The sequence below is a fragment of the Jaculus jaculus genome, chromosome 10 (assembly GCF_020740685.1).
Source record: "Jaculus jaculus isolate mJacJac1 chromosome 10, mJacJac1.mat.Y.cur, whole genome shotgun sequence".
NCBI lineage: Eukaryota > Metazoa > Chordata > Mammalia > Rodentia > Dipodidae > Jaculus > Jaculus jaculus.
In genome coordinates this window covers 101683111-101709735 of record NC_059111.1, presented here as the reverse complement: position 1 = coordinate 101709735, position 26625 = coordinate 101683111, and the positions used below count along the sequence as shown (strand labels likewise).

Sequence of the window (26625 nt, the reverse complement as noted above, 5' to 3'; positions counted from 1 at the left end):
CCTTCTATTCACTTTTTAGCCCTTCCTCCTTTTTCCACCATTCTAAAGTCTAAAGAGAAGCTCTACCTTAATGGTTAAAATGTGAACTGCTGGGCTGGTGACAAGGCTCAGCAGTTAATGGCACTTGCTTGATGGCCCAGGGTTTGATTCCCCAGTACCCATATTAAACGGCTGTTCAAAGTGGTATGTGCATCTGGAGTTTGAGTGGCTTTCTTGAGGCTGCCATTCACAACTCATTCTAGTGACAAGTACAAACTCCATAAATGCAGACTATGCACACACATGTCCACACAATCACACATGCATGCATGCATATCACACAAACATACATGTGTAAAGTGACTGAGAAAGACACCTGACATTGACATCTTGCCTCTGGATGCATGCACACTTGTACCTGCACACACACATGCACCCATGCACACATGAAAACACATTCACACCACAGATACTTTTTTAAAAAAAATCATAGTCAGGAAAACAAAATAAGTAAGTATATTTTGTCCTCAACAGGACATTTTTCCTTAAATAGTATTCCTGGCATCAGGCTCAGCTTCCACAATTAAATGGCCCAAAATCCTGCTTTTTAAACAGACCTTGAAATCACAGGGAAAGCAGCGCGTGCCCTCCACTCGTCCCAGTTTCAGATGTTCCCGCTGTCGCAGGACAGGCCCTCAGGGTCAGCCGTCACTGCATGTCTCCTGCCAGCGCTCAGAAGAAGGTTGCTGGCCCTTGAAGAAGGAAGGGCTTAGCTGCCTCCAGGATGTCCAGCTTGGGGTCCAGCGAGCGGCCAAGTCCCTCTAACACCAGGATGGCAACCATAATTGAGGCGAAATTGCTCTCAAGCTTTACCTGGAATTAAAATAGCAGTTTTTTCCCAAACTTCATGATGCAGCCAAGTACTCTGGCTAACCATTGTCACTGTCCACTGGGCCACTGTTATAGCTACCCATTGGATTTTACCATCTACCTGACATTCTTCACCCCCTCATCTCCGTGCCAGTACCTCTGGTGGCACCAGGTCAAGAGCATCTCCTCACCCAAGGTCATTACCATAAGCCAAGGAGTGAGAAGCATGTTTCCAGGGTTTAAATACATTTGCTGGGTTGAGGAGATGGCTCAGGGGTTAAGGCACTTGCTTGCAAAACCTAATGGCTGGGTTCAATTCCCCAGTACCCATGTAAAATCAGATACAGAATAGCACATGCATCTGAGTTTTGTTTGCAGTAGCAGGAGGCCCCGGAGTACCCATATTCTCACCCTCTCTCTTGCAAATAAATAAAAATATAAAAAATACATCTGAGCCAGGCGTGGTGGTGCATGCCTTTAATCCCAGCACTCAAGAGGCAGAGGTAGGAGGATAGCTGTGAGTTCAAGGCCATTCTGAACCTACATAGTGAATTCCAGGTCAGCCTGAGCTAGAGTGAGACCCTACCTCAAAAAAAAAAAAAAAAAAAAATCTGCATATCACAATGGTGGACTGACTCCATGGACTTGATACACTCACAGACTGACCACATTGTGAAGACAGAAAGGGCTGCTGGGCCTGCATCAGGAAACAGAGCAGCACGCGCCATGCCAATGAGCTGTGAGGGAAAGCTTTGTAACTGGAGACCAGAAGCAGCGCCCACTACACTGCCCTGCACATCATCCCACTGACAGAGACGCCCCTCTCACTGTGGCCTCACCTGGTGAACCATCAGTAGCTTAAAGACGCTGGAAAGAAGGCCGGAAACATGAAACTGTAAAACAAGAGTGAGCCCAGTGAATGCAGACAGTTCCAGAACCACTTCGTATCTCTTCTGAATCCCACATCTGCTATCACGCACCCACACACCCCGGGTGGGAAAGGGGCTAACTGTCCAGGAAGGACATCCCAAACACCAGCCCCCCACACAACCTGGAGACCCAGCTCACAAATGCCGTCTGCGAAAACCTCAGACTAGTCCAGCCCACCCCTCTCTCCATCACTTGCTATACTCAGAAAGCTCCCATCTGAAGAGAGCAGAGGCCAGGGGCGTAGCTTAGTAGTAGAGGCAGGGTTGTGTGGTGCGTCAAAGCCCTGCGTTCCATCCCCAATACTGGTAAAAACAAAATGCAGTTTATAATCATCTGAAGAAAGCAGATCAGTGATGCCTGTGGCCACTCCCTGTGTTGACCCAGTCCTGCTAAGGTGAGCCATGAACTTGGGGAAGACAGGCAGGTTGTCAGAAATGAGTATAAGCACAACGCGCTGTCTGGGGCAGATTAAACAAAGGACATGGGCTTTGGACACAGCCTGGGCTGTTCCCTCTCTCCATGCTTGGCTGTCTCAATAGCTGTACCCTTAGTGAAAGAGACAACACTGCCTTAAGAGCCATGCTGGAGAGTCTGTGATTTCAAAGGGACCCTGAGCTTCCTGGAAGACACAGGGATAGGAAAGATCATATATATAATATATACATATTATACATATATAAACATGTATATATATATGATATACAATACATACATATTACATATATATAAAATATACATATGTGTGTCATATATATATATATACATTTTTTTAAATTTTTATTAGCATTTTCCATGATTATAAAAAAATTTTTTTTTTAATTTCGGATTTTGGTTTCTCAAGGTAGGATCTTGCTCTCTAGCCCAGGCTGACCTAGAATTTACTATGTATTGTCAGGGTGGCCTTGATCTCACAGAGGTCCACCTACCTCTGCCTCCCAAGTGCTGAGATTAAAGGCATGCGCCACCACGCCCAGCTGGAAAGACTATCTTTTTGCATGTGTATGTGAGTGTAGCATTCATGTGCGTGTATGCAGGTTTTGCAGGTATGGGTGGGTACATGACAAACAGGTGACTTGCTTGGCCACTCTTCCTCTCTATTTATTGAGGAAGGATCTCACAAGAACCTACAGTTCACCAGTGTGGAAAGTCTAGCTAGCCAGCTTGCCCCTGGGATCCTGGGATCCTCCCGGGTGCTGGCATTGCAAGTGGGCCTGCCCAGCATTGTTGGCATTTATGAGGGTGATAGTGGATCCTCGCCTTGCACAATAAGCACTTTACTGAATGAGCTATCTCCCTAGCCCAAGATTTTTTTTTTACTTGCCTTGAAACTCTCACCCCTTCCAAACTTCCCCACAAAGTGGCCTCCCTTAGACTGGCTCTGCTCAAAGACAGGGCCAGGGAACACCCTGGGAACCTGCCTACCTTTTCCAGTGTGAGGTTCTGCCTGGCCTGCGTCACCAGTGTGGCCATTTCAGCCTTGAACGCCTCCACGTCCTTGCACTCATTGGCCCGAGCGTGATGCAGCATGAGCTCAGCCACTCGGTGGCCCTGGAAGGAGCAAAAGAAAAGGGCTGAGCACAGTGCAGCAAGCACATGCTGCATACTCTTGCCTCCTAGCTGCTTCCACCTGATATTTTTCTTTAGAAAAAAAGACATTTTTTAGGGCTGGAGAGATAGACTAGCAATTAAGGTGCTTGCCTGGGAAGCCTGAAGACGCATGTTCGACTCCTCACAGCCCATGTTAGCCAGAGGCACAGGTGACGCAAGCACACAAGGTCACATATGTGCACAAGGTGGCGCACGCATCTGGAGTTTGATTAGTGTCTAGGAGCCCTGGAGTGCCAATTCATTCTCTCTCTTTCCAGTTTGCAAAAGAAAGCACAGGTAGGAGGCGGCTAGCATCTCATCAAGTCCGGCTTGCTGGCAGAGTGACAGGCCCACAGGCCCACAGCGCACGGGGGAAGGAGGCAGTCCTTCCTATGGGCGCCAACCCCAAGCTGCTCAGGACCAGCCGGGCCCCAGCGCCAGCGCCAGCGCCCTCTGAGGGCCTGCAGGAGTCTGTGTGCCCTCTGCTCTGCTCGTCCTTCACTCACGTCCAGCTGTAGCATTTGGGCAAAATGGGGCACTGACCAGAGCCACCAGGCCCAGGAGCTCTGGGTCTAGACAGGCAGCTCCCCACAGGCCAAAAGGCCCACGTCAGCGGGTCTCACCTGCCCCAGCACCACAGCTAGAAAAACGGCCCGGAAATTCCTCAGGTCTGAAGCCTGCAGCTCAGCCACAATGCCAGCGTCCAGCAGCACCAGGCGTAATGGGTGCAGGGAAGGTGCCATGGCAGCCACCGGGCTCGGGGAAAGTCCGTTGGCACCCTGGACTAGGATGTTCCCAGGATGAAGGTCTCCATGTACAAAGTTGTCCACAAATATCTGGAAAGAGAGTGCAGCACTCAGGACTAGGCGAACACGGCCCTAGCAGCACTGAGCCACGTGCAGAAGCTTCACAGGACAACGGGCTTCCAGACAACAACAGAGAAGCTGATGCTTCACCCTCGTTGCTAGATGTGCTCAAAGCAGAACTTGTCCCAGGTGTGGTGGCTCCTATCTTTAATCCCAGCACTTGGGAAGCTGAGACAGGAGGACCACCAAGCATTCAAGGCCAGGCTGAGTCTGGTTCCAGGTCAGCCTGGGATAGAGGGAGACCCTGCCTTAAAAGAAACAAGCAAAAAAAAAAACAAAAAAAAAAAACACCACATATCAGAATTTGAGGCTGGAGAGATGGTTCAGAAGTTACAGGTACTTGCTTGTGAAGCCCGATTTTTTTGTTTTTTGAGGTAGGGTCTCACTCTAGCTCAGACTGACCTAGAATTCACTATGTAAGGGTGGCCTTGAACTCATGGCGATCCTACCTCTGCCTCCTGAGTGCTGGGATTAAAGGTGTATGCCACCACTCTCAGCTCATACTCTTTCTATCTATCTATCTCTTTCTGTCTCTCTTCAAAATAAATAAAATTATGTATGGGCTAGGGTGATGGCTCAGCAGTTAAAGGTGTTTGCCTGCAAAGACTGCTGGCCCAGGTTCAATTCCCCTGTACTCACATAAAGCCAGATACACAAAGTGGCGCATCATCTGCAGTTTGTTTGCAGCAACAAGAGGCCCTAGTGTGCTTCTCTTTCCCTTCACCTCTCCGCTTGAAAATAAATAAATAAAATATTTTTAAAATTGTGTCAAAATTTTGTTTTTGTTCTTTTTTTTTTAAAGACAGACTAGAGTGAGACCTTGCCCCTCAGTAAATAAACAAATACATAAAGCTAGGGAGGTAGTTCAGTCAGTAAAATGTTTGCCTTGCAAGCACAAAAAAAAACCTGAATTAAAAAAAAAAAAGTAGGGCTGGAGAGATGGCTTAGTGGTTAAGCGCTTGCCTGTGAAGCCTAAGGACCCCGGTTCGAGGCTCGATTCCCCAGGTCCCACATTAGGCAGATGCACAAGGGGGCGCATGCATCTGGAGTTCATTTGCAGAGGCTGGAAGCCCTGGCACACCCATTCCCTCTCTCCCTCTATCTGTCTTTCTCTCTGTGTCTGTCGCTCTCAAATAAATAAATTAAAAAAAAAAAGTAGGACTGCCATGAATTTGAGGCCACCCTGAGACTCCATAGTGATTTCCAGGTCAGCCTGAGCTAGCGTGAGACCTTAACTCAAAAAAATCCAAAAAAAAAAGGCCTGAGTTTGATTCCTAGAACCATTTTTGAAAAGCCAGGCATAATAGAAGGAAAAAAATGATCACATCAAAATAAAAAGGAAGTTGGGGGCTAAAGAGATGGCTTAGCGATTAAGGCACTTGCTTGTTAAGCCAAAAGACACAGGTTCGAATGCCCAGTACCCACATGAGCCAGATGCACAAGGTGGCACATGCGTCTGGAATTTGTTTGCAGTGGTTGGAGGCCTTGGTGTGCCCATTCTCTATCTGCCTGTTTCTCTCTTTCAAATACATACATAAATATTTTTAAAAAATATATAGAAGGGCTAGAGAGATGGCTTAGCAGTTAAGGAGCTTGCCTGCAAATGTTCAACACTCCTGGTCCTAAATAAGCCAGATGCACAGTGATGCAAGCGTGCAAGACTGCACAATGCACACAAGCGTGCAAGACTGCACAATGCAAACAAGGGGCCACCAGCATCTGGAGTCCAATTGCACTGGCTGAAGGCCCTGCTGCACCAATTCTCTCTCTTTCTCTCTCTCTCTCTCTCTCTCACACACACACACATTAAAAAAAAAAAAAAAAGTCCCGTCTGTTGGGCTTGCCTCAAAATAAATAAATGAGAAAAGGGATTCAGTGGAGGGAGGGTTCAGAAGGGGAAAAGAGAGGCTGGTTGGGAAGGGATTTTAATCATGGTATATTGCTTATATGTACAGAGGTTGTCAATAATTTTTTTGTTTTTGTTTTTTGAGGTAGGGTCTCACTCTAGCCCATGCTGACCTGGAATTCACTACATAATCTCAGGGTGGCCTCGAACTCATAGCGATCCTCCTATCTCTGCCTTCCAAGTACTGGGATTAAAGGCATGTACCACCACACCTAGCTAGTGTTTACTTTTTTTTTTTTGGTTTTGTCTTTCAAATTAGGGTCTTAATCTAGCCCATGCTGACCTAAAACCCACTCTGCAGTGGTAGGCTAGCCTCAAACTCACTTCAATTCTCCTACCTCTGCCTCCTAGTGCTGAGATTAAAGGCATGCACCACCACACTTGGCTGTTTTTAAACTTTTGTTCATTTATTTATGTATTTACATGTATGTGTACATATATAAGTACAGGCATACGGTGTGGATGCAAGAACAGTTGTCTGTGCTCCACCTTCAAGACAGGGTCTCTTGTCACTGCAAGTAAGTCCTGTGGGCAAGAGGCTTTTTACTTGGGTGACTGAGGAACTGAACTCGAGCTGGAAGGCTTTGTAAGCAAGTACCTATAACTACGAAGCCAGCTCCCCCAGCCCTTTTCTTTTTATTGGTTGGTTTGAGGGGGGGCATACATATGTGTGTGGTGTGCATGCATGTATACATGATCACATCTGTGTGAGCACACGTGTGTGTGAATGTACTTGTGTATGGAGGTCCAAGACTAACATTACGGGTTTTCCTCGGTTTCTCTTCGGGTTATTCTTTGAAACAGGGTCTCTCGCTAAATCTAGGGCTCACCAATTTGGCCAGACTAGCTATCCAGTGAGCTCCAGGGACCCTCTTTCTTGGCCTCCCAGTGCTGGGATTACAGGCACATGTTACCACACCTGGCATTTCATGAGGGGACTGGGTATAGTACTCAAGTAGTTGTGCCTGGGTGGCAGGCATTTTACCCACTGAGCTATCTCCCTAGCAATTTTTTTATTTAATAATTTTCTTTTCTTTTTCTTTTTTATTTATTTATTTATTTTATTTATTTGCAAGCAGAGAGAGAGATAAAGGAGATAGAGAGAAAATGGGCATGCCAGGGCTTCTAGCCACTGCAAATGAACTCCAGATGCACGTGCCCCCTTGTGCATCTGGCTTACATGGGTCCTGGGGAATTGAACCTGGGTCCTCTGGCTTTGCAGGCAAGCACCTTAACCAATAAGCCATCTCTCCAGCCCCTGTATTTGTTTTTTATAGGGTCTCTCTCTAGCCCAGGCAGACTTGGAACTTACTCTGTAGCCCAGGCTGTCCTAGAACTCACAGTCCAACACCAATTCAGCATGGCAGGTGCTCAATAAATACTAAATATAAATATACCACTTGACAGATCATCTCTGCCATTTGTCTAAGCTATGGAACCAATGGGCAGGGGCTGGATCTTGCTCACCACTCTTCCCACAGAGCAGAGCAGAGCAGGCACACTGCCAAGCAGGCGCTCAGCACAAGTCGTGAGACATGCAGGCATTTGGGACACTCGGCTTTCTAAGCAGACATGCCCAACCCACAGCTGTCTTCCTGGTCAATCCTTCCATTCAGATGTCCAGGGGAGCCCAGCACCTCCCTTTGTGCAATCTGCCCACACACTGAACCTCAGCACCCAGGCAGCTGTGAGCTCACCATCTTCAGGAGCATGTTGATACCCAGCTGCGCAATCCTCCTCTTCAGGTCCATGGGAATTCCTGCCTGCTGGTAGCTGGACACGGGCACGCTCTCCTTGAAGACATTGGGGAGAACAGCTTTACCCTGCCAGCTGCCTTGCCACCTCCCCTGCTTCACATCACACATCTGCATAGCCTTCTCACTAACCCACCGACTGGCAGATGACCAGGGGTCAGTCTTAGGCTGGCATGCAGCAGCTCAGCAAACACTGAAGGAGTAAAAGGACCATTTAACACACCACCTCTGCTGACTATCTAAGCTGTGGGCACCCTGGGCAGGGACTGGGACTTCCCACAGCACACTACCATTTGAGTCATTTACATGTCCCTCCTATGACACTCCTCAAAAGACAAGCCTGGGCTGGAGAGATGGCTTAGCAGTTAAGGCACTTGCCTGCAAAGCCTAAGGACCAATGTTCAACTCTCCAGGTCCCACATAAACCAGACACACAAAGTAACACAAGCACACAAGGTCACACATGAGCACAAGGCGGCACATGCATCTGGAGTTCGACTGCAGTAGCTGGAAGCACTGGTGTGCCAATTCTACCCTGCCCTCTCTTGCTCTCTCACATTAAAAAAAAAAAAAAAAAAAAGGTGAGTTGTTAGGTTTACCTAAAAAAAAAGCCCAAGAATTACAAGAAAATCGTCAACTCTGCCTCTGACAGGGAAGAGATGCTTCAGGTCCTGGGAAAGGACGGGAGCAGGTGCCAAGAATCAGCCAAGAGCAGGGTGTGGTGTGCACACCTCTCATACCAGCATGGGAAAGGGAGAAACAGAAGGATCAGGAGTTCAAGGTTATCCTCAGCTACATAATGAGTTTGAGGCCAGCATGAGTTCAGGAAACCCTGTTACAAACAAAACAAAACAAAAACAGGGCTGGAGTATGCAGCTCCATGGTAGAGTGCACAGCATGAATAAAGCACTGGTTCGATCTCCAGCACCACAAAAGAATGAATGAATCAGCCAAGAGAAACATGAATGGGATGATGAGCTGGATCCTTGAGCAGAGAAATGGAAAGAAAAGCCACTAGAATAGACAGCTGGTAAGTAAACACTTTATTAAATGGCTCAGCTTATTTTTATTTTTAAAAGTTTATTCATTTATTTGAAAGAGAAAGAGGCAGATAGAGTGAAAGAGAATGGACATGCCAGGGCCTCTAGCCACTGCAAACGAACTCTAGACACATGCACCACCTTGTGCATCCGGCTTTACATGGGTACTGGAGAACTGAACCTGGGTTCTTCAGCTTTGCCAGCAAGTGCCTTAACCACTAAACTATCTCTCCAACCCTATTTATTTATTTATGTTGTTGTTGTTGTTTTTCGAGGTAGGGTCTCACTTTAGCCCAGGCTGGTCTGGAATTCATTCTCTGGTCCCTGGCTGGCATTAAACTCATGGCAATCCTCCTACCTCTACTTCCCAAGTACTGGGATTAAATGGATGTGCCACCATGCCGGGCTTCAGTTTATTTAACTGTGAAAACAACCTACTAAGATGGAGCCTGTGTGCATGCACATGGCAAACCCAGAGAATCTAATTCATTCAGGGTCACACAGCTAGAAAACTGTGTGGTTCATGTCATCCCTGGATTTTTAAATTTTTTTAATTTATTTGCAAGCAGAGTCTGACAGAAAATGGGTGTGCCAGGGCCTCTTGCTGCTGCAAAGTCCAGATGCATGTAACACTTTGTTCATCCAACTTTATGTGAGTACTGGGGAATCAAACCCTGGGTTATGTTTTGCAGACAGGTGCTTTAACCACTGAGCTATCTCTTCAGCCTATCCCTGGATCTTATATTACTGTCTCTAAAGAACAGTCAAGTCAGCCTGGGGCAACATCTCAGCGGTTAAGGCACTTGCTTTCACACACAGTCTTCCAGCTCTGATCCAATTACTCAGTGCTCAGGTAAAACCAGATACATAGAGTGCTGCATGTGTCTGCAGTGGCAAGAAGCTCTGGTGCACCCATAGCTTCCCTCCCTCCCCCCTCCCTCTCTTTCTCTCTCTCTCACAAATAAATTTAAAAAAAAAAAAAGGTTGGAAAGATGGCTTAGTGGTTAAGGCACTTGCCTGTGAAGCCTAAGGACCCAGGTTTGATTCTCCAGGTCCCATGTATGGCAAATGCACAAGGTGACACATGTGTCTGGAGCTCATATGCAGTGGCTGGAAGCCCTGGCACGCCTCTTCTCTCTTTCTCTGTCTCTAATAAATCAATTTAAATTTAAAAAATCATAAAATAAGGCTGGAGAGATGGCTTAGCGGTTAAGCGCTTGCCTGTGAAGCCTAAGGACCCCGGTTCAAGGCTCCATTCCCCAGGACCCACGTTAGCCAGATGCACAAGGGGGTGCACGCGTCTGGAGTTCGTTTGCAGTGGCTGGAGGCCCTGGCGTGCCCATCCTCTCTCTCTCTCCCTCCCTCCTTCTCTCATTCTCTCTCTCTCTGTCACTCTCAAATAAATAAATAAAAATAAAAAAAAAATTTTTTAATCATAAAATAAATAAAAATATTTTTTTTAAAAAGAGTCAGGTCTAGAGGACAGCTAAGGCAAATGATGACACACATGCCTGTTGAACCCTTTCTCTGTGTCAAATGGGCTTGCATCCACCATGACACTGATTGCTGAGACAATGCCATGAGGTCCCCCTTAATAACTCCCAGCATGTGGTTGGTGGGTTTGGCTTCTTTGCAGTGCTAGGGAGGGAGCTCAGGGCCTTGAACAAGTTCTAGAGGCGAGCTCTTAAACATCTCAGCCCTCTGCCAGCTTGGCAAGCAAGAATCACATCCTCTTTCCAGTCTAAAGCCTTGGGGTGGCCAGCTATGAATGAAAGGCAGAGCCAGGCTCTTACTTCGTATGTCTCCACCAGCACATCCCTAGTGACGAAGGGGTGCAGCGGGGTGGGAAATTTCACAGAAGTCACGTTCTGGAAGTTGTGCTGGAAGTGTTCTAGGTTCCGAGCTTCATAGCGCAGGTCAATCTGTAGAAATAGAGAAAAGATTGGGCTGGGGAAAGGACTCAATGGTTACACATGTTTGCTTGCAAAGCCTGCCACCTGAGTTCAATTCCCCAGTACCCGTGGAACGCCAGATGCACAGAGTGGCACATGTGTCTCAAGTCTGTTTACAATGGCAAGAGACCTTGGTGTGCCCTTCTGCTGCACTCTTTGCTTGCTAATAACTATTTTTAAATATTTATTTATTTATGAAAGAGAAAGACAAGGGGCGCACCAGGAACTCTAGCCACTGCAAAGGAACTCCAGGCGAATGTGCCACCTTGTGCATTTGGCTTTTATGTGGGTGCTGACGAATTGAACCCAGGTCCTCAGACTTTGCAGGCAAGTGCCTTAACTGCTGAGCCAACTCTCCAACCCTAAATTTAAAATTAAAAAAAAGAAAAGCCAGGTATGGTGGCACACACCTTTAATCCCAGTACTCGGGAGGCAGAGGATCACCATGAGTTCAAGGCCACCCTGAGACTACATAGTGAGTTTCAGGTCAGCATGGGCTAGAGTGAGACCCTACCTCCAAAAAAAAAAAGGAGAAGAGAAGAAAATATGAGGACAAGGTAGACACAGGGACTCCTCTGAATGCGGAGAAGCGAGCCAGTGAGCAGGGTCTCGCAGCCTTGCCTCCCAGCTTCCCGGCCCTGCAGAACACCACGGAACCTCAGAGAAGACACTCTGGTTGGCTCCAGGCCACTGCAGAAGCCAAGAAAGTCTCTGCAACCTCCTCCAGGCTCTGGAAGGAAGAGCTTTCTGCAATGAACACGCCCTAGCCCGTGGAAGCTTCTACAAGAACTCTGGTCATTCTGTCTCCAGTATTGTCGTTTGCAGTTATGTCAGGATTTGGGCCCCATTGCTTCTTTCCCACTTACCTACCACTTCAGACCACCAACTGACGGACCTTTTGCCCCATCTCCCAAGAACTTGGTGGCCCACTGTCCATCTAGCCCAGCCCTCTACTTCCATGACAGCAACAGGCTGGGGCCACCTCCATACAGGGCTGCTCCTGCCCTGTGCCCGTGGTACTAACTGCCCAGCTGAACACCCAACCCTGTTTTTATCTTAAGGATTCCTAATTTCTTTTTTGTTTTTCTCGAAGTAGGGTCTCACTGTAGCCCAGGCTGGCCTTGAATTCACTCTGTAGTCCCAGGCTGGCCTTGAATTTACAGTGATCCTACCTCTGCCTTCCAAGTGCTGGGATTAAAGGCGTGTGTCACTATGCCCAACCTAGGTTCCTCAATTTTTGTCCCTCCAATCGGTCTCACCGTGCTCCTGCTATCTGCATGGTGACATCTACACTTTTTTTTTAAATTGTTGTTTATTTTTATTTATTTACTTGAGAGGGACAGACAGAAAGAGAGAGAGAATGGGTTCGCCAGGGCCTCCAGCCACTGCAAACGAACTCCAGACGCGTGCGCCCTCTTGTGCATCTGGCTAACGTGGGTCCTGGGAATCGAACCTTGAACCAGGGTCCTTAGGCTTCATAGGCAAGTGCTTAACCACTAAGCCATCTCTCCAGCCCACTTTTTTTTTGAGGGAGGGTCTCACCCTAGCCCAGACTGACCTAGACTTCACTATGTAGTCGAGACTGGCCTTGAACTCACGGCGATCCTACCACCTCAGCCTCACAAGTGCTGGGATTATAGACTTGCGTGAACACGCCCAGCACATCTCCACTCTTCAGAATCACACCCAGAGGGTCAGGATTTGGCCCTGGTTCTCTCTCCGGGTCCATCTCTTCTGGACGCTTCCCCTTCCTCTACCACCTCAAAGTCCAGCTTCTTTTTGGCAGAGTGTACACGACATCCCAAACCACCTGGCACCCTTCACTCTCCTCTGCTCCCCTTAGTGCCCGGGCAGGATGTTCCTCCCCACTGGCCCAACCAGAAGTGCCTTTCAGTCGTCAGCTCAGGCCAGTAGCCTTTGCCCTCAGTGTATGGCATGAACCAACCCACTCCTAAGCCTGCAATGAACACGCCCTAGCCCGTGGAAGCTTCTACAAGAACTCTGGTCATTCTGTCTCCAGTATTGTTGTTGGCAGTTATGTCCGCCCCCTCTGCCTACTATATGTTCCTTAGGGACAGGAAAAGATGGTTTATTCTCTTGAAACACCCACTTTATTATTTTTTTTATTTTTATTTTTTGGTTTTTCGAGGTAGGGTCTCACTCTGACCCAGGCTGACCTAGAATTCACTATGTAGTCTCAGGGTGGCCTCGAACTCACGATGTTCCTCCAACCTCTGCCTCCCAAGTGCTGGGGGTTAAAGGCATGCGCCACCATGCCTGGCTCAGAGCCACAACTCTTAAGAATTCATCCAGCCTGAAACATGTTGGGGCTATGGGGGAGTGTTGTAAGAAAAACTGGCTCTTAAGACAAATTAGGTAAAATATAGAGATATGAGTTTCAAACTATGGGACTCCCTTATGTCTATCAGGCTTTTACAGGGAGTAAAGATGAGATGAGAAGAAAAACTGTGAGTCAAAATGAAGAGATGAAGCCAGGTGTGGTGTTGCAGACCTTTACTCCCAGCACTAGAGAGGTTGAGGTAGGAGAATCACCACAAGTTTGAGGCCAGCCTAGAGCTGCATAAGGAATTCTAGGTCAGCCTAGATTACAGTGAAACACAACCTTAAAAAAAAAACAAAAAGGGGGTGGGGGTTGGAGAGATGGCTCAGCCGTCAAGATGGTTGCCTGCAAAGCTCAAGGACCCAGGTTCAATTCTCCAGTACCCATATAAAGCCAGATGCACAAAGTGGCATATGTATCTGGCGTTCATTTGCAGTGGCTAGAGGCCCTGGCATACCCATTCTCTCTCTGCCTGTTTCTCTCACATAAATAAATAAACAAATAAATAAATAAATAATAAACAAACAAAATTTCTAAGCTGGGTGTGGTGGCACATGCCTTTAATCCCAGTGCTTGGGAAGCAGAGGTAGGAGGATCACCATAAATTTGAGGATCACCTCAGATTCTAAACTGAGAAGAATGCAAACAACTTTAGCCCTGGGTTACTGTGCCCCGTGCTAGGTAAGTCAGGTATCTAAAAAGACCAACTATGGGTAAAAAAAAATAAAAAATAAAAAAATCCAACAAAGAGCCAGGTGTGGTGGCACAAGCCTTTAATCCCAGCACTTGGGAGACAGAGGTAGGAGGATCGCCCTGAGTTAAGCCACCCTGAGACTACATAGTGAATTCCAGGTCAGCCTGGGCTAGAGTGAGACCCTACCTCAAAAAAAAAAAAAAAAAAACACCATGGGTAAACACCCCCTCTGAGCTAACAGCTTATTGCTTTGCTTCTGTAGACCACAATTGTGCTCCCCATTTCTGCAAGCTTGCTTGCCACCAAAGGAAGTTTCCTGCCTGTATCTAAAGTCATGTAGCCTTGAAGTTTAGTCCACCAGTACTGTAAAGAACTCAAGGTAGAGCCAGGCATGGCGGTGCATGTCTTTAATCCTAGCACATGGGAGGCAGAGGCTGGAGGATTGCGGAAAGTTCAAGGGCACCCTGAGACTACATAGGCCAGCCTAGGCTAGAGGGACACCCTAAAAACCCAAAAAATAAAACAAAGAACTCAAGGTGATGTCAAACTGCCTGCCAAGCAGCCTATTTAAGACACAGATTATGAAAGAAAGAAAAAAAGACACAGATTATGGACTGGAGAGATGGATTAGTGGTTAAGGCGCTTGCTTGCGAAGCCTAAGGACCAGGTTCAATTTCCCAGGACCCACATAAGCAAGATGCACAAGGTGACACATATGTCTGAAGTTCCTTTGCAGTGGCTGGGGGCCCTGGTGTGCCCATTCCCTTTTGTCTCTCTGTCTCTAATTAATCAATAAAAAAAATATTTTTTAAAAGACACAGATTTATCATAATTTGGGGACAAAGACATTTGAGAGCATGGAGTTCATTTCAAACCACCAGTGTAAATAAGTTAATTCTCCACCTTTCCCGGTGATGCTTAGATTTCTCACTAACCTGAACCCAGATGTTTCTGAAACAAGCTCTGGAATGAATGACTGATTTTGTTACTCCCCAAAATGTGTGCTGGAGAGAGGTGAGGGAATTTTGTTGTTGTTACTGCTTTGGTTATTTCTATTAGGTAGAGTCTCCCACTAGCCCAGGTTGACCCAGGATTCACTATGTTGTATCTCAGGGTGGCCTCAAACTCACATGATCCTCCTGGCTCTGTCTCCCCAGTGCTGGGATTAAAGGCATGTACCACCACACCCGGATGTTTTGGTTTTCTTTTTCGGTTTTTCAAGGTAGAGTCTCACTCTGGCTCAGGCTGACCTGGAACTCACTATGTAGTCTTAGGGTGGCCTCGAACTCACAGCAATCCTCTTACCTTTGCCTCCCGAGTGCTGGGATTAAAGGCATGCACCACCACGCCCAGCGGGGTTTTTTTCTTAGGATATTAACCCAGTCTTCTCTGATCACTGGCTCTCTGAATGAAGCCAAACTTAAATATTCAATTCCTGACTCTGCTCATTGGCCTTTGTGGTGACAGGCAGGGCGACGAACCTTACAAACTTGGAAGGAGGGAAATTGGGTCCCTAAATTGCTATGGGGTAGAGTGCCCACTTCCTTCAGTTTACCTGAACATAAGCAAGAAATCGCCTGGCTGCATGAAGCTGGTGAGATCTGGGCATCCTGAGCTTCCTCAGCTAGTGTCACCTACCCTGACTGCTAGGAAATCATCGGTTCATTTGTTCAGCACTTACTAAGCAGCTGATAATCAGGCAAGAACCTTGTGAGATGTTTCTAGAGCTGAGAGAAGCATTTACCTGTTGAGCCATGAGTTTCTCAAATTCCTCCACGATCTCAGGCAAGCTGAGCCATTTGGTTCTAGGGAAAAGCTCCAGGGCTCGGCTGGCTATTTTCATCAGCAACAAGTCCACGTGCACCTGAGAGAGCAGGCCAGGGTGCAGCACCTGCCAGAAAAATCACCAATGAGACAGGAGGTGGCATCAGGGCACATCTTACCCAGTCTACACTGGCTCCCATCTTCAAAGGAACAAGGGGGCTGAAGGACGGACGAGACCTTGATACCCGTGATGCCCTGGGATGGTGGTTCCTCCACCCCAGAGGCAGCAAATTCCAAATCATCCTCATTTTCCTTCCTCAGACAATTCACACCACCACTTTCTGAAGTCAAGAAATACACCACCTTAAGCTGAATGTGGTAGCAACAGGCCTGTAATCCCAGTTTCTCAGGTTAAGGCAGGAGAATAACGAGTTCAAAATCTCCCTGGACTATAAAGGTTCAAAGCCAGCCTGGGCAACTTAGCAAGACCTTGTCTCCAAATAAAAAAGTATGCCATGGCCGGGTGTAGTGGCACATGCCTTTAATCCCAGCACTTGGGAAGCAGAGGTAGGAAGATCGCTATGAGTTCAAGGCCAGCCTGAGACTGAGATTATATAGTGAATTCCAGATCAGTCTGGGCTACAATGAGACCCTACCTTGAAAAAACAAAAAAAAGGGCTGGAGGAATGGCTTAGCAGTTAAGGCATTTGCCTGCCAAGGGAAAGGACCAAGGTTTGATTCCCCAGGACCCACATCACACATCTGGAGTTCGTTTGCAGTGGCTGGAGGCCCTATCATGCCCATTCTCTCTCTCTCTCTCTGTCAAATAAATAAATACATAAAAATATTTTTTAAAAAAGGATGCCATTTGGTGAACCGCTTTAGAAATGGATTCTGGGTATTCATGGTGAAAGAACTATGCCTATCATTTCTGGCAACAGTCTGGTAATAGATCAGAGAAGATAATGGGTTAACATCCTAAAAGAAAAAAAAAAGGATGGGGCTAGACCAACAACTCAGCAGTTAAGGCACTTGTCTGCAAAGCCTAAGGACCTGAGTTCAATTCCCCAGTACCCACATAAAGACAGATGCACAAGATGACACATGTGACTGGAGTTCATTTGCAGTAACTAGAGGCCCTAGTGCACCCATCCTCTCCCTCCATCTTCCTCTCCTCTTTCTCAAATAAGTACATTTAAAAAAAAAAAAAGTGGATGATGCTGGGCATTTTGGCTTACACCTCTAATCCCAGCACTCGGGAAGCAGATGTAGGAGGATTGCCATGACTTTGAGGCCACTTTGAGACCACATAATGAATTCCAAGTCAGCCTGGGCTACAGTAAAACCCTACCTGGGAAAAAAAGGGGGGGATGGGAAGGGATGGCGGTAGTGAGAGAAGAGGAGGAGGCAGCTGCTTGCAGATCCTCACTGCTCATCCTGCCTGCTTTTCTGGCTCCTCTCTTTTCCTTGGATACCGGCCAAAACCCCAAGCATAACTGCTCTGACACACTGGGTTTTGTCAACTGTCTTCTCAATAAATCTTTACTCAAAAAGAAGCCGGGCTGTGGTGGTGCACACCTTTAATCCCAGCACATGGGAGGCAGAAGTAGGAGGATCGTGAGTTCAAGGCCACCCTGAGACTCCATAGTGAATTCCAGGTCAGCCTGGGCTAGAGTGAAATCCTACCTTGAAAAAGAAAAAAAAAAAAAAAAAGGAAAGAGGGGCTGGAAAAAAAGGGGGGGAGCTGGAGAGGTAGTTCAGTCAGTAAAGTGCTTGTGGTAAAATGCTTGTCTTGGTATGGAGAGATTGCTTAGCAGTTAAGGACCTTGCTGTGAAGCCAAAGGACCCAGGTTTGATTCCCCAGGACCCATGTAAGCCAGATGCACAAGGGGTGTATGTCTGAAGTTCATTTGCAGTGGCTAGAGGCCCTGGCACACCCATTCTCTCTGTCTGTCTCCTCTCTCTCTCTCTCTCTCTGTGCTTGCAAATAACTTTTAGAAAAGAAAATTTGGGCTAGAGAAATGGCCTAGTGGTTAAGCGCTTGCCTGTGAAGCCTAAGAACCCAGGTTCCAGGCTCGATTCCCCAGGACCTATGTTAGCCAGATGCACAAGGGCCCACACACATCTGGAGTTCGTTTGCAGTGAGGGGAAGCCCTGGCCTGGCCATTCTCTCCCCCGCCCCCCCCCGCCCGCCTCTTTGTCTGTCGCTCTCAAATAAATAAATAAAAATAAACAAAAAAATTAAAAATAATTCAAAAATGCTTGCCTTACAAGCATGAGGAGCTGAGTTCAATCCCTAGTACCCATGTAAAACTGCTGGCTGTGGTGACACCTTTAATCCCAGCACTAGAAAGGAAAAATCCCAGTGATAGAAAGGAGAAACTGGAGGGTCCCTGGGGCTCCTTGGCCAGCCAGTCTAGCCTAACTGGTGAGAGACCCTGACTTTAAAAGGTGTATAGTATACCTGATGATAACACCTGATGTTGTCATTCACACACCTCCAGAGGTGGCTTGCACACACACGGAAAAGATATGAAAATAGTTCACATGTAAGCATTCAAATAGGTTAGGCTAACAAGAAATACAAGTTGAGCAGCCCTAATCCAAAACCTAAAATGCTCCAAAATCTGAAATATTTTGGCCCCTATCCCCCCCCCAAATCTGAAAAAAGTTTAAGGACAAGATACCACAAGTGTAAAATTCCACACCTGCCTCTTGTGATGAGTTGAAGACGTAACAAAAGAGCAAGGCCAAGGTACGTATGAAATAAAAATGAATGGCATGTTTAGACTTGGGTCCTAGTCCCAAGAGAACTCATTAAGTGTATGCAAATATTCCAAAATCCAAAACTGTATGAGCTCCAAAACATTTCGGATCCAATTTTAGAGAAGGAATACTCAGAACCGAAGGCAATGTGGGGTGACTTGCACAGGGGCAAGCAGCTCAGTGGTCAAAACAGATCTGTCACAGGGGAGGGCCTGGCTGAGGACTTACTTTCACTGCCACTGGGATGAGGTGACCTGGCTCAGGTGGACCGCGAGGTCTACCTGATGCACTTGTGTCCTTCTTAGGCAGGAGCAGCCTTTCTAGAAATGCCTGGTCAGCAAGATTTTCTGGAGGTTTCCACTCACTCCCAGGATGTTCGAAGAGCTTTCTCGAACGCCCAGCGGCCTCCCTGAGTCTCCAGGTGCTGTCCCGCTCCAGCAGGGCAGTGCTGGCGAACGCCTTGTACACTTGGGCCACACAACCTGAACCCACAGGTTCCCGGGTCTCGAAAAGCAGGAGGCTTCCCCAGTCCTCCCCAAACGTCTCCCGGAGTAAGTGTTCAGTGTGAGTCCAGGGGTGGGGGTGCACCTGCACATGCAGCTTGGAGAACAGCGCACAGAAGGCCTCCGAAAAGAGATCATGCCGGGTACTGGCCCACTGGCCCAGCTTAATGTACGTTGGACCCGAGGTCTCGGTGGCTTTTAGAAGCAGGTGGAGCCAGAGGGTGGAGATGCCCGGAGCCAGGTAGGTGAGAGGATACAGGAGGAGGAGGGGGAAGAATTTTGCCAAGAGAGCACTAGCGCGGAGTCCAATGCGGAGATACAGGAAGACACAGCCCAGGGGTCCCGCGGGGGAGACCCCCGCCACCCTGCCGTTCCCAGCTAGGTCACTCCACGGGGCCTGGGGCTGACACAGGATGCCGTGCGCCCTGCCCCCGACGTCCTCGTAGGTGGCGATGAATTTGGGCAAAGTGCCCAGCAGAAGCCAACAGAGCCTGGCGTTCCGAGAACACCCAAAGGGTCTGAGGGGGTCAAGTTCCTTTCGGAGCTTAAAGCACCTTAGGTGGGACAGGCAGACCCTGACGGAGAAGCGCCAGGGGCCCACCATCGTCCCCCAGAGGCCCACGGCCTAGGCTGCTTGCCCTCGGCTTCGGGGGTACCCGAGCGTGGAGATGCCCAGGGTCGGGAGGAGCACGAGAGCCCGCGGTCCCTCCCGAGCGCAGCCTAAACCCAGCCCATCCCCGGGGCCGCGCATCGGGTCCCCGGCCCCACGCGGCGGGCAGCGGCGCCGGGGGCCGCGGGGTCACCGCTCGGGTGGTGGAGGGAGACACGAGCCTCCGGCCGACGACCCCCCCTCCCCGACACCCTCCAGGGCTCCAGGGGCCGTGGGCGCCGGGGCCCCGGAGCGATCGGCCGGGAAGCCGAGAACCTCCCCCTCCCCAGGACCGGCCCGGGGACGCCCAGGGAAGGAGCGCGCCGGGCAGCGGTGGGATCCGAGGCCCTTAGGCCGGCAGCCCGAGCCGGAAGGGGGCCGAGGTCGCGGCGCGCAGGCCGGCGGGGCCCGCGTCTTCCGGGAGCGCGCGCGCGCCTCGGGCCGCCCCCCCCCCTCCGGCGCCCCGCGCAGGACCCGCCCCTTAAAGGGGACGCGGCGCGGCGCGGAGCGCGGGCTCCGAGAGCCGGAGTCCCGAGCATTGGGGTTTTTGCGCAGAATACCTTTCACGACCCCTTAACCGCGTCTGCCTGTGCTCTGACAGCTTCCTAGCTCACGTCCTCGCACAAGCCGTGGAAACGCTGATCAGCGAGAGAAACTGCAAGGGGGGTTCACCGCAGGCTCTGCAGCTTCTGGGATGCGAGTTAGGGGGTGCCAAGAACTCCAGGCTGCGCTGATTCAGCGATGCTGTTTACTATGACTTTTTTTTTTTTTTTTTCTGGCCCAGGCTGACCTGGAATTCACTATGTAGTCTCAGGGTGGCCTTGAACTCATGGTGATCCTCCTACCTCTGCCTCCCGAGTGCTGGGATTCAAGGCGTGCGCTACCACGCCCGGCTCTTTTGGTTTTGTTTGTTTGTTTCGAGGTAGTGTCTCGCTCCAGCCCAGGCTGACCTGGAATTCACTATATAGTCTCAGGCTGACCTCGATCTCTCGCAGGCGATCCTCCTACCTCGGCCTCCCCCAGTGCTGAGATTAAAGGCGTGCGCTCGCTTTTCGGACAGTGGGGAGCTGTTCGTGCTTTCAGTTAACACTTAATTGAGCCCAATAAATCTTCCTTGAGCTGATTCTAATATTTGTTGAGTCTCAATGATAGGTATCAAATTAGGTATTCCTTTGGGCACTAGGATATGGAATCATACATCCTGCCCTTACTGGCTATCCCTTGCATATTGAGAGGCTAATACAAGAACACATACATAAAGTGCAATTTCTAAGTGTAACAATGGGCTGGAGAGATGGCTTAGAGGTTAAGGTATTTGCCTGCGAAGCCTAAGGACCGAAGTTCAACTCCCTAGTACCTACATAAATAAATAAATAAATAAATAAACTTTAATGGGCTGGAGAGATGGCTTAGTGGTTAAGTGCTTGCCTGTGAAGCCTAAGGACCCTGGTTCCAGGCTCGATTCCCCAGGACCCACGTTAGCCAGATGAACAAGGGAGAGTTCGTTTGCAGTGACTGGAAGCCCTGGCGCGCCCATTCTCTCTCTCTCTATCTGCCTTTCTGTCTGTGTTTGTCGCTCTCAAATAAATAAAAATAAACAAAAAAATATTTTAATTAAAAATAAAACTTTAAGGAAAAAAACAACAAAGTGTAACAATGAAGACTGGCGGTACTATAAATTGGAGTTGCTTTGGAAAAGAAATGAAGACCTTGGGGGAAGAGGGTAAAAGAAGGAAGGATTTTGGAGTGAAGTTTTGAGGCGGGTTTTTTGTTGTTGTTGTCTTGGGTTTTTTGTTTTGGTTTTGGTTTTTGTTTTTCAAGGTAGTGTTTCACTCTAAGCCAGGCTGAACTGGAATTAGTCTCAGGGTAGCCTCCAACTCATAGCAATCCTTCTACCTACCTACCTGTGGGAAGAAACTTTCACAAAATTTTTACCAAGGATGGGTGTGGAAGGAAAGAGAAGAAAGAGAAAGAATAAAAAGAAAAGAGAGAGAAAAGAGGAAAGAGAGAGAAGGACGTGGCTCACACCCACGGTTCCTGCTGCTAGAAGTATAACATCCACTCAGTAGCCTTAAGAAATCTGTCTAGGGCTGGAGGGATGGCTTAGTGGTTAAGAGGTTTGCCTGTAAAGCCAAAGGACCCAGGTTTGATCCCCCAGGACCTACATTAGCCAGATGCAAGGGGGGCGTGTCTGGAGTTCCTTTGCAGTGGCTGAAGGTCCTGGTGTGCTCATTCTCTCCCTCTCCGCCTCTTTCTCTGTCAAATAAATAAATAAAATGAAATATTTAAAAACAAAACAAAGAAATCCACCTAGGTATGGGATCTGGATGGTTAGTACAGTCAGGAAAGAAAAAAAAAAAATTTGGGGGGGGATGTAGGATCTTTCTCTAACCCTAGGCTGACCTGGAATTCACTGTGTAGTCTCAGAGTGCTCTTGAACTCAGGGTGATCCCCCTACCTCTGCCTCCCAAGTACTGGGGTTAAAGATATGCGCCACCACACCTAGCTGACAGTGGCTCTTTTTATGTTTGGAGTTCTCAAGGCACACATCATACCTACACTAGTTTGATAAGCATAGTATATACATTTAGCCAGACAACAACAGACGATACACCCCTAGGGCTCATGACTACCCCTGTTTTAATCTCTTTTATTTTGATGTCATCATTTTTCTCTTTTTTTTTTTGTTCATTTTTTATTTATTTATTTGAGAGCGACAGACATAGAGAGAAAGACGGAGGGAGGGAGAGAGAATGGGCGCGCCAGGGCTTCCAGCCACTGTAAACGACCTCCAGACGCGTGCGCCCCCTTGTGCATCTGGCTATAGAGAGAGAGACAGATAGAGGGAGAGAGAGAGAATGGGCGCGCCAGGGCTTCCAGCCTCTGCAAACGAACTCCAGATGCGTGCGCCCCCTTGTGCATCTGGCTAACGTGGGACCTGGGGAACCGAGCCTTGAACCGGGGTCCTTAGGCTTCACAGGCAAGCGCTTAACCGCTAAGCCATCTCTCCAGCCCCATTTTTCTCTTTTTATGAGGGTCTTGTGAAGGTATCGCTAGGTCCTGCAAGGTTATGGATATTGAGGCCAGTTTCTGTCTGGACAGTGGCATTATAATGAGTGGTACCCTTCCTTTGGCTCTTACATTCTTTCCACCACCCCTTCCGCAATGGACCCTGAGCCTTGGAGGGTGTGAGATGTTTCAGTGCTGGGCACTCATCTGTTACTTCTCAGCACTATGCTGCCTTTTGGGTCATCCCAGTGGTCACCGCATTCTGCAAAGAGAAGCTTCTCTAACTAAAAGTGAGAGTAGCATTAATATATGAGCATGAACATTAAGTGTAGTGCTTTCAGGGCAGTTTGGTGAGAATAATATATGCATTTAGCCAGACAAGAACAGGCTTTATACCCCTAAGAAGGCTCATGACCTCCCCTGCCACAATGTGCAAGAAGAGAGAGAGAGAAGAGAAACGGACAAAGAGAGAATGGACACGCCAGGGCCTCCAGCCACTGTAAACGAACTCCAGTCGCATGCGCCCCTTGTGCATCTGGCTTACATAGGTCCTGGGGAATCGAACTGAGGACCTTTGACTTTGCAGGCAAACACCTTAATCTCTAAGCCTTCTCTCCAGCCCCTGCCACAGGCTTTTGATTAGGTTTTCAGTATCAAGCATGTATTCCCTCTCATAGAGCGGGCCTCCAGTACAATTAGCAGTTGATTTCCCCCAGAGCAGACATGCCACTATTGTACCCGTTCGGTCATTTGGCCTGTCTGACCAAACTTGAGGCTTCCACTGTCCACTGTTTTCACAGCTCATGACTTCTGTCTCCATGGGGCTGCATGCAGTGCAGCGTTTTCCAACTTCTACAGGGAGAAGGTTTTCAGCTCAGCACCGCTTGATTTCTCAGTGACCTTGTCACTCAGGCATATGAAGTCTTCGGTAATAATAGGGTCTTACCATCTGTTTCTCATGGGAAACCAAAGGCCTTGGTAATATGCTTTGGAGGCAACAGGGACCTCCCTGGCCAACAACTCACTGGAAGGTGTCCCATCCCTGCTCCTGAAAATTTTCTAGTAGCAATCTATGGCTTCTGGTGTCTTATTTCATATGTCTTATTCAGAATATCTTAAATTTTGATTGACCTTCACCCCCTTCCCCCCGCACCTTTCTCTTACTCAATCTCTTCCCCTGGCCTCATTTAGGCCATTCCACTCCCTGTAATCTGTTCTTCTACTTACATATATACATTGTCATCCCCTAAAGACCTTCCCTCTCTTCCCTCCCTTATAGCCCTTTTCTAGCTTACTGGCCTCTGCTACAGATTTTTGGTTCCATCTCACACACAAGTCTAAACATTTGTAGCTAGGATGCACATATGAGAGAGAACATGTAACATTTGGCTTTCTGGGCCTGGGGTTTACCTCACTTAGTATAATACTTTCCAGATCCATCCATTTCCCTGCAAATTTCATAATTTTATTTTTCTTTACTGCTGAACAGAACTCCATCATGTAAATGTATCACCTCTTTATTATCCATTCATCTGTGGTGGGACATTTAGGCTGCTTCCCTTTCCTAGCTATTGTGACTAGAGCAGCAATAAAAATGGTTGTGCAAGTATCTCCAAAGTAGTGAGAAGAGTCATTAGGACATATGCCTAGGAATGCTATAGCTGGGTCATATGGTAAATCTATTTTTAGCTGTCTCAAGAATCTCCATTGATTTCCACAAATCTGGTACCAGATTACATTCCCACCAACAGTGTAGAAGGGTTCCCTTTTTCCGCATCCTCGCCAACATTTATTATCATTAATTTTCTTGATGGTAGCCATTCTGACAGGAGTGAGATGGAATCTCAAAGTAGTTTTAATTTGCATTTCTCTGATGGCTGAAGATGTAGAACATTTTTTTAAATGCTTATATGCCATCTGTACTTCTTCCTTTGAGAACTCTCTATTTAGTTCCATAGACCATTTTTTAATTGGGTTGTTTGATTTCTTATTGTTCTGTTTTTTGAGTCCTTTTTATATTCTGAATATTAATCCTCTGTCAGATGTATAGCTGGCAAAGATTTTCTCCCATTCTGTAGGTTTTCTCTTTGCTCTATTCACAGTGCCCTTTGCTGTACAAAAGCTTTGTAATTTCATGAGGTCCCAGTGGTTGATTAGTGGTTTTATTTCCTGAGCAATTGGGGTTATATTCAGAAAGTCACTGCCTATGTCAATATGTTGAAGGGTGTCCCCTACTTTTTCCTCTATTAGTGTCAGAGTTTCAGGTCTGATATTAAGGTCCCTGATCCTTTTGGACTTGATTCTTCTTTTTTGATGTTGTTTATTTTATTTAGGAGCTACAGACCGAGAGAGAGAGAGAGAGAGAGAGACAGAGAGAGAGGGAGAGAATGGGTGTAACAGGGCTTCCAGCCACTGCAAATGAACTCCAGATGTGTGCCCCCCCTTGTGCATCTGGCTAACATGTGGGTCCTGGGGAATCAAGCCTCGAACTGGGGTCCTTAGGTTTCACAGGCAAGCGCTTAACAGCTAAGCCATCACTCCAGCCCTGGACTTGATTCTTATACATGGAGAAAGACAAGGATCTGTTTCATCCTTCTACATATACATATCCAGTTTTCCCAGCAGCACTTGTTGAAGAGGCTGTCTTTTTTCTCCAATGAGTATTTTTGCATTTTTGTCAAAAACCATATGGCTATAGGTGCCTGGATTAACATCTGGGTTGTCTGTTCCATTAATCTACATGTCTGTCTTTGTTAGCACCATTCTTCATGTTAGTGAATGTCATGTATGCCATCCAGAGAACAAAAGTCCTTTTTTTCCACTACCTTCCATGACAGACATGTTTTCACAAATGGGACAGACACATTGTGGAAAGATTTCATTTCTTTCTTTCAGGCTTTTTTGTTTTGTTTTGTTTTGTTTTTGAGGTACTGTCTCGCTCTAGCCCAAGCTGACCTGAATTTACTGTGTAGTCTCAAGGTGGCCTCATACTCATGGCGATCCTCCTACCTCTGCCTCGAAAGTGTTGGGATTAAAGGCATGCACCACCATGCCCAGATTCATTTCTTTCTTTCTTTCTTTTTTTAACATTTTACTTATTTATTTGGGAGAGAGTGAGTGAGGGACACACCAGGGCTTCTAGCTGCTGCAAAGAAACTCCAGAAGCATATGCCATTTTGTGCATCCAGCTTTACGTGGGTACTGGAGAACTGAACCCAGGTTGCTAGGCTTTGCAGGCAAGTCCCTTAACTGCTGAGCCTGGCCAGAATGAGACCTTACCTCAAAATAAAAATAAAAATAAAAATAAAATCCCCGGGCGTGGTGGCACACCTCTTTAATCCTAGCACTTGGGAGGCAGAGGTAGGAGGATCGCTGTGAGTTCAAGGCCACCTTGAGACTACATAGTGAATTCCAGTACAGCCTGGACTAGAATGAAACCCTACATCGAAAAACAAAACAAAAACAAACAAACAAAAAAAACTATCTATCTATCTATCTATCTATCTATCTATCTATCTATATGACCTCACAGTGCCTGACAATACCTAAACAAGACCTTCATAATAGCAGGAAACAATGATATCAAAATAGAAGAGAGACTAATTGAAAAGAGGGGAAATCAATGGAGGGTGGATTTTGGAGGGGGGAGTGGGGAACCGTGAGTGGGAATTATGGTTTATTGTCTATACTTATGGAAGTTGTCAATAAAATGTTTTTTTAAATTTTTTGTTTATTTTTATTTACTTATTTGAAAGCAACAGAGAGAAAGAGAGAGAGAGACTGGGCTCATCAGGGCCTCCAGCCACTGCCAACAAACTCCAGCCGCATGCACTGTGAGAGGCCAGCCTGGAACTAGAGTGAGTTGCAGGTCAGCCTGGGCTAGAGTGAGACCCTACCGTGAAAAACAAAACAAAACAAAAAAATGTTGAAAAGAAAAAGAAAAAGAAAGAAAAATGCTGGACATGTCTGACAACAGAGCTCTGACTCGAGCTGTACAGTAAGCCCAGAACATGGA

General features: G+C 47.5%; 1 protein-coding gene across 2 annotated transcripts; it reads right to left on the bottom strand.

Moving 5' to 3' along the window:
• Positions 1-479: 479 nt before the first annotated feature.
• Positions 480-19691, bottom strand: Adck2 (aarF domain containing kinase 2). 2 transcript variants are annotated; one of them, XM_004661092.2, is made up of 8 exons: positions 18678-19688; positions 15664-15810; positions 10726-10854; positions 7836-7931; positions 3990-4202; positions 3202-3327; positions 1689-1742; positions 480-852 (listed from the first exon to the last, which is right to left on the bottom strand). In XM_004661092.2, the coding sequence occupies exons 1-8, from the start codon at positions 19554-19556 to the stop codon at positions 712-714; spliced, it is 1785 nt and encodes a 594-aa protein (XP_004661149.1). In that variant the 5' UTR covers positions 19557-19688; the 3' UTR covers positions 480-711. The 2 variants fall into 2 exon arrangements, with proteins under 2 accessions (XP_004661149.1, XP_045017013.1); XM_045161078.1 differs by lacking the exon at positions 7836-7931 and having other exon boundaries at positions 18678-19691.
• Positions 19692-26625: the final 6934 nt, after the last annotated feature.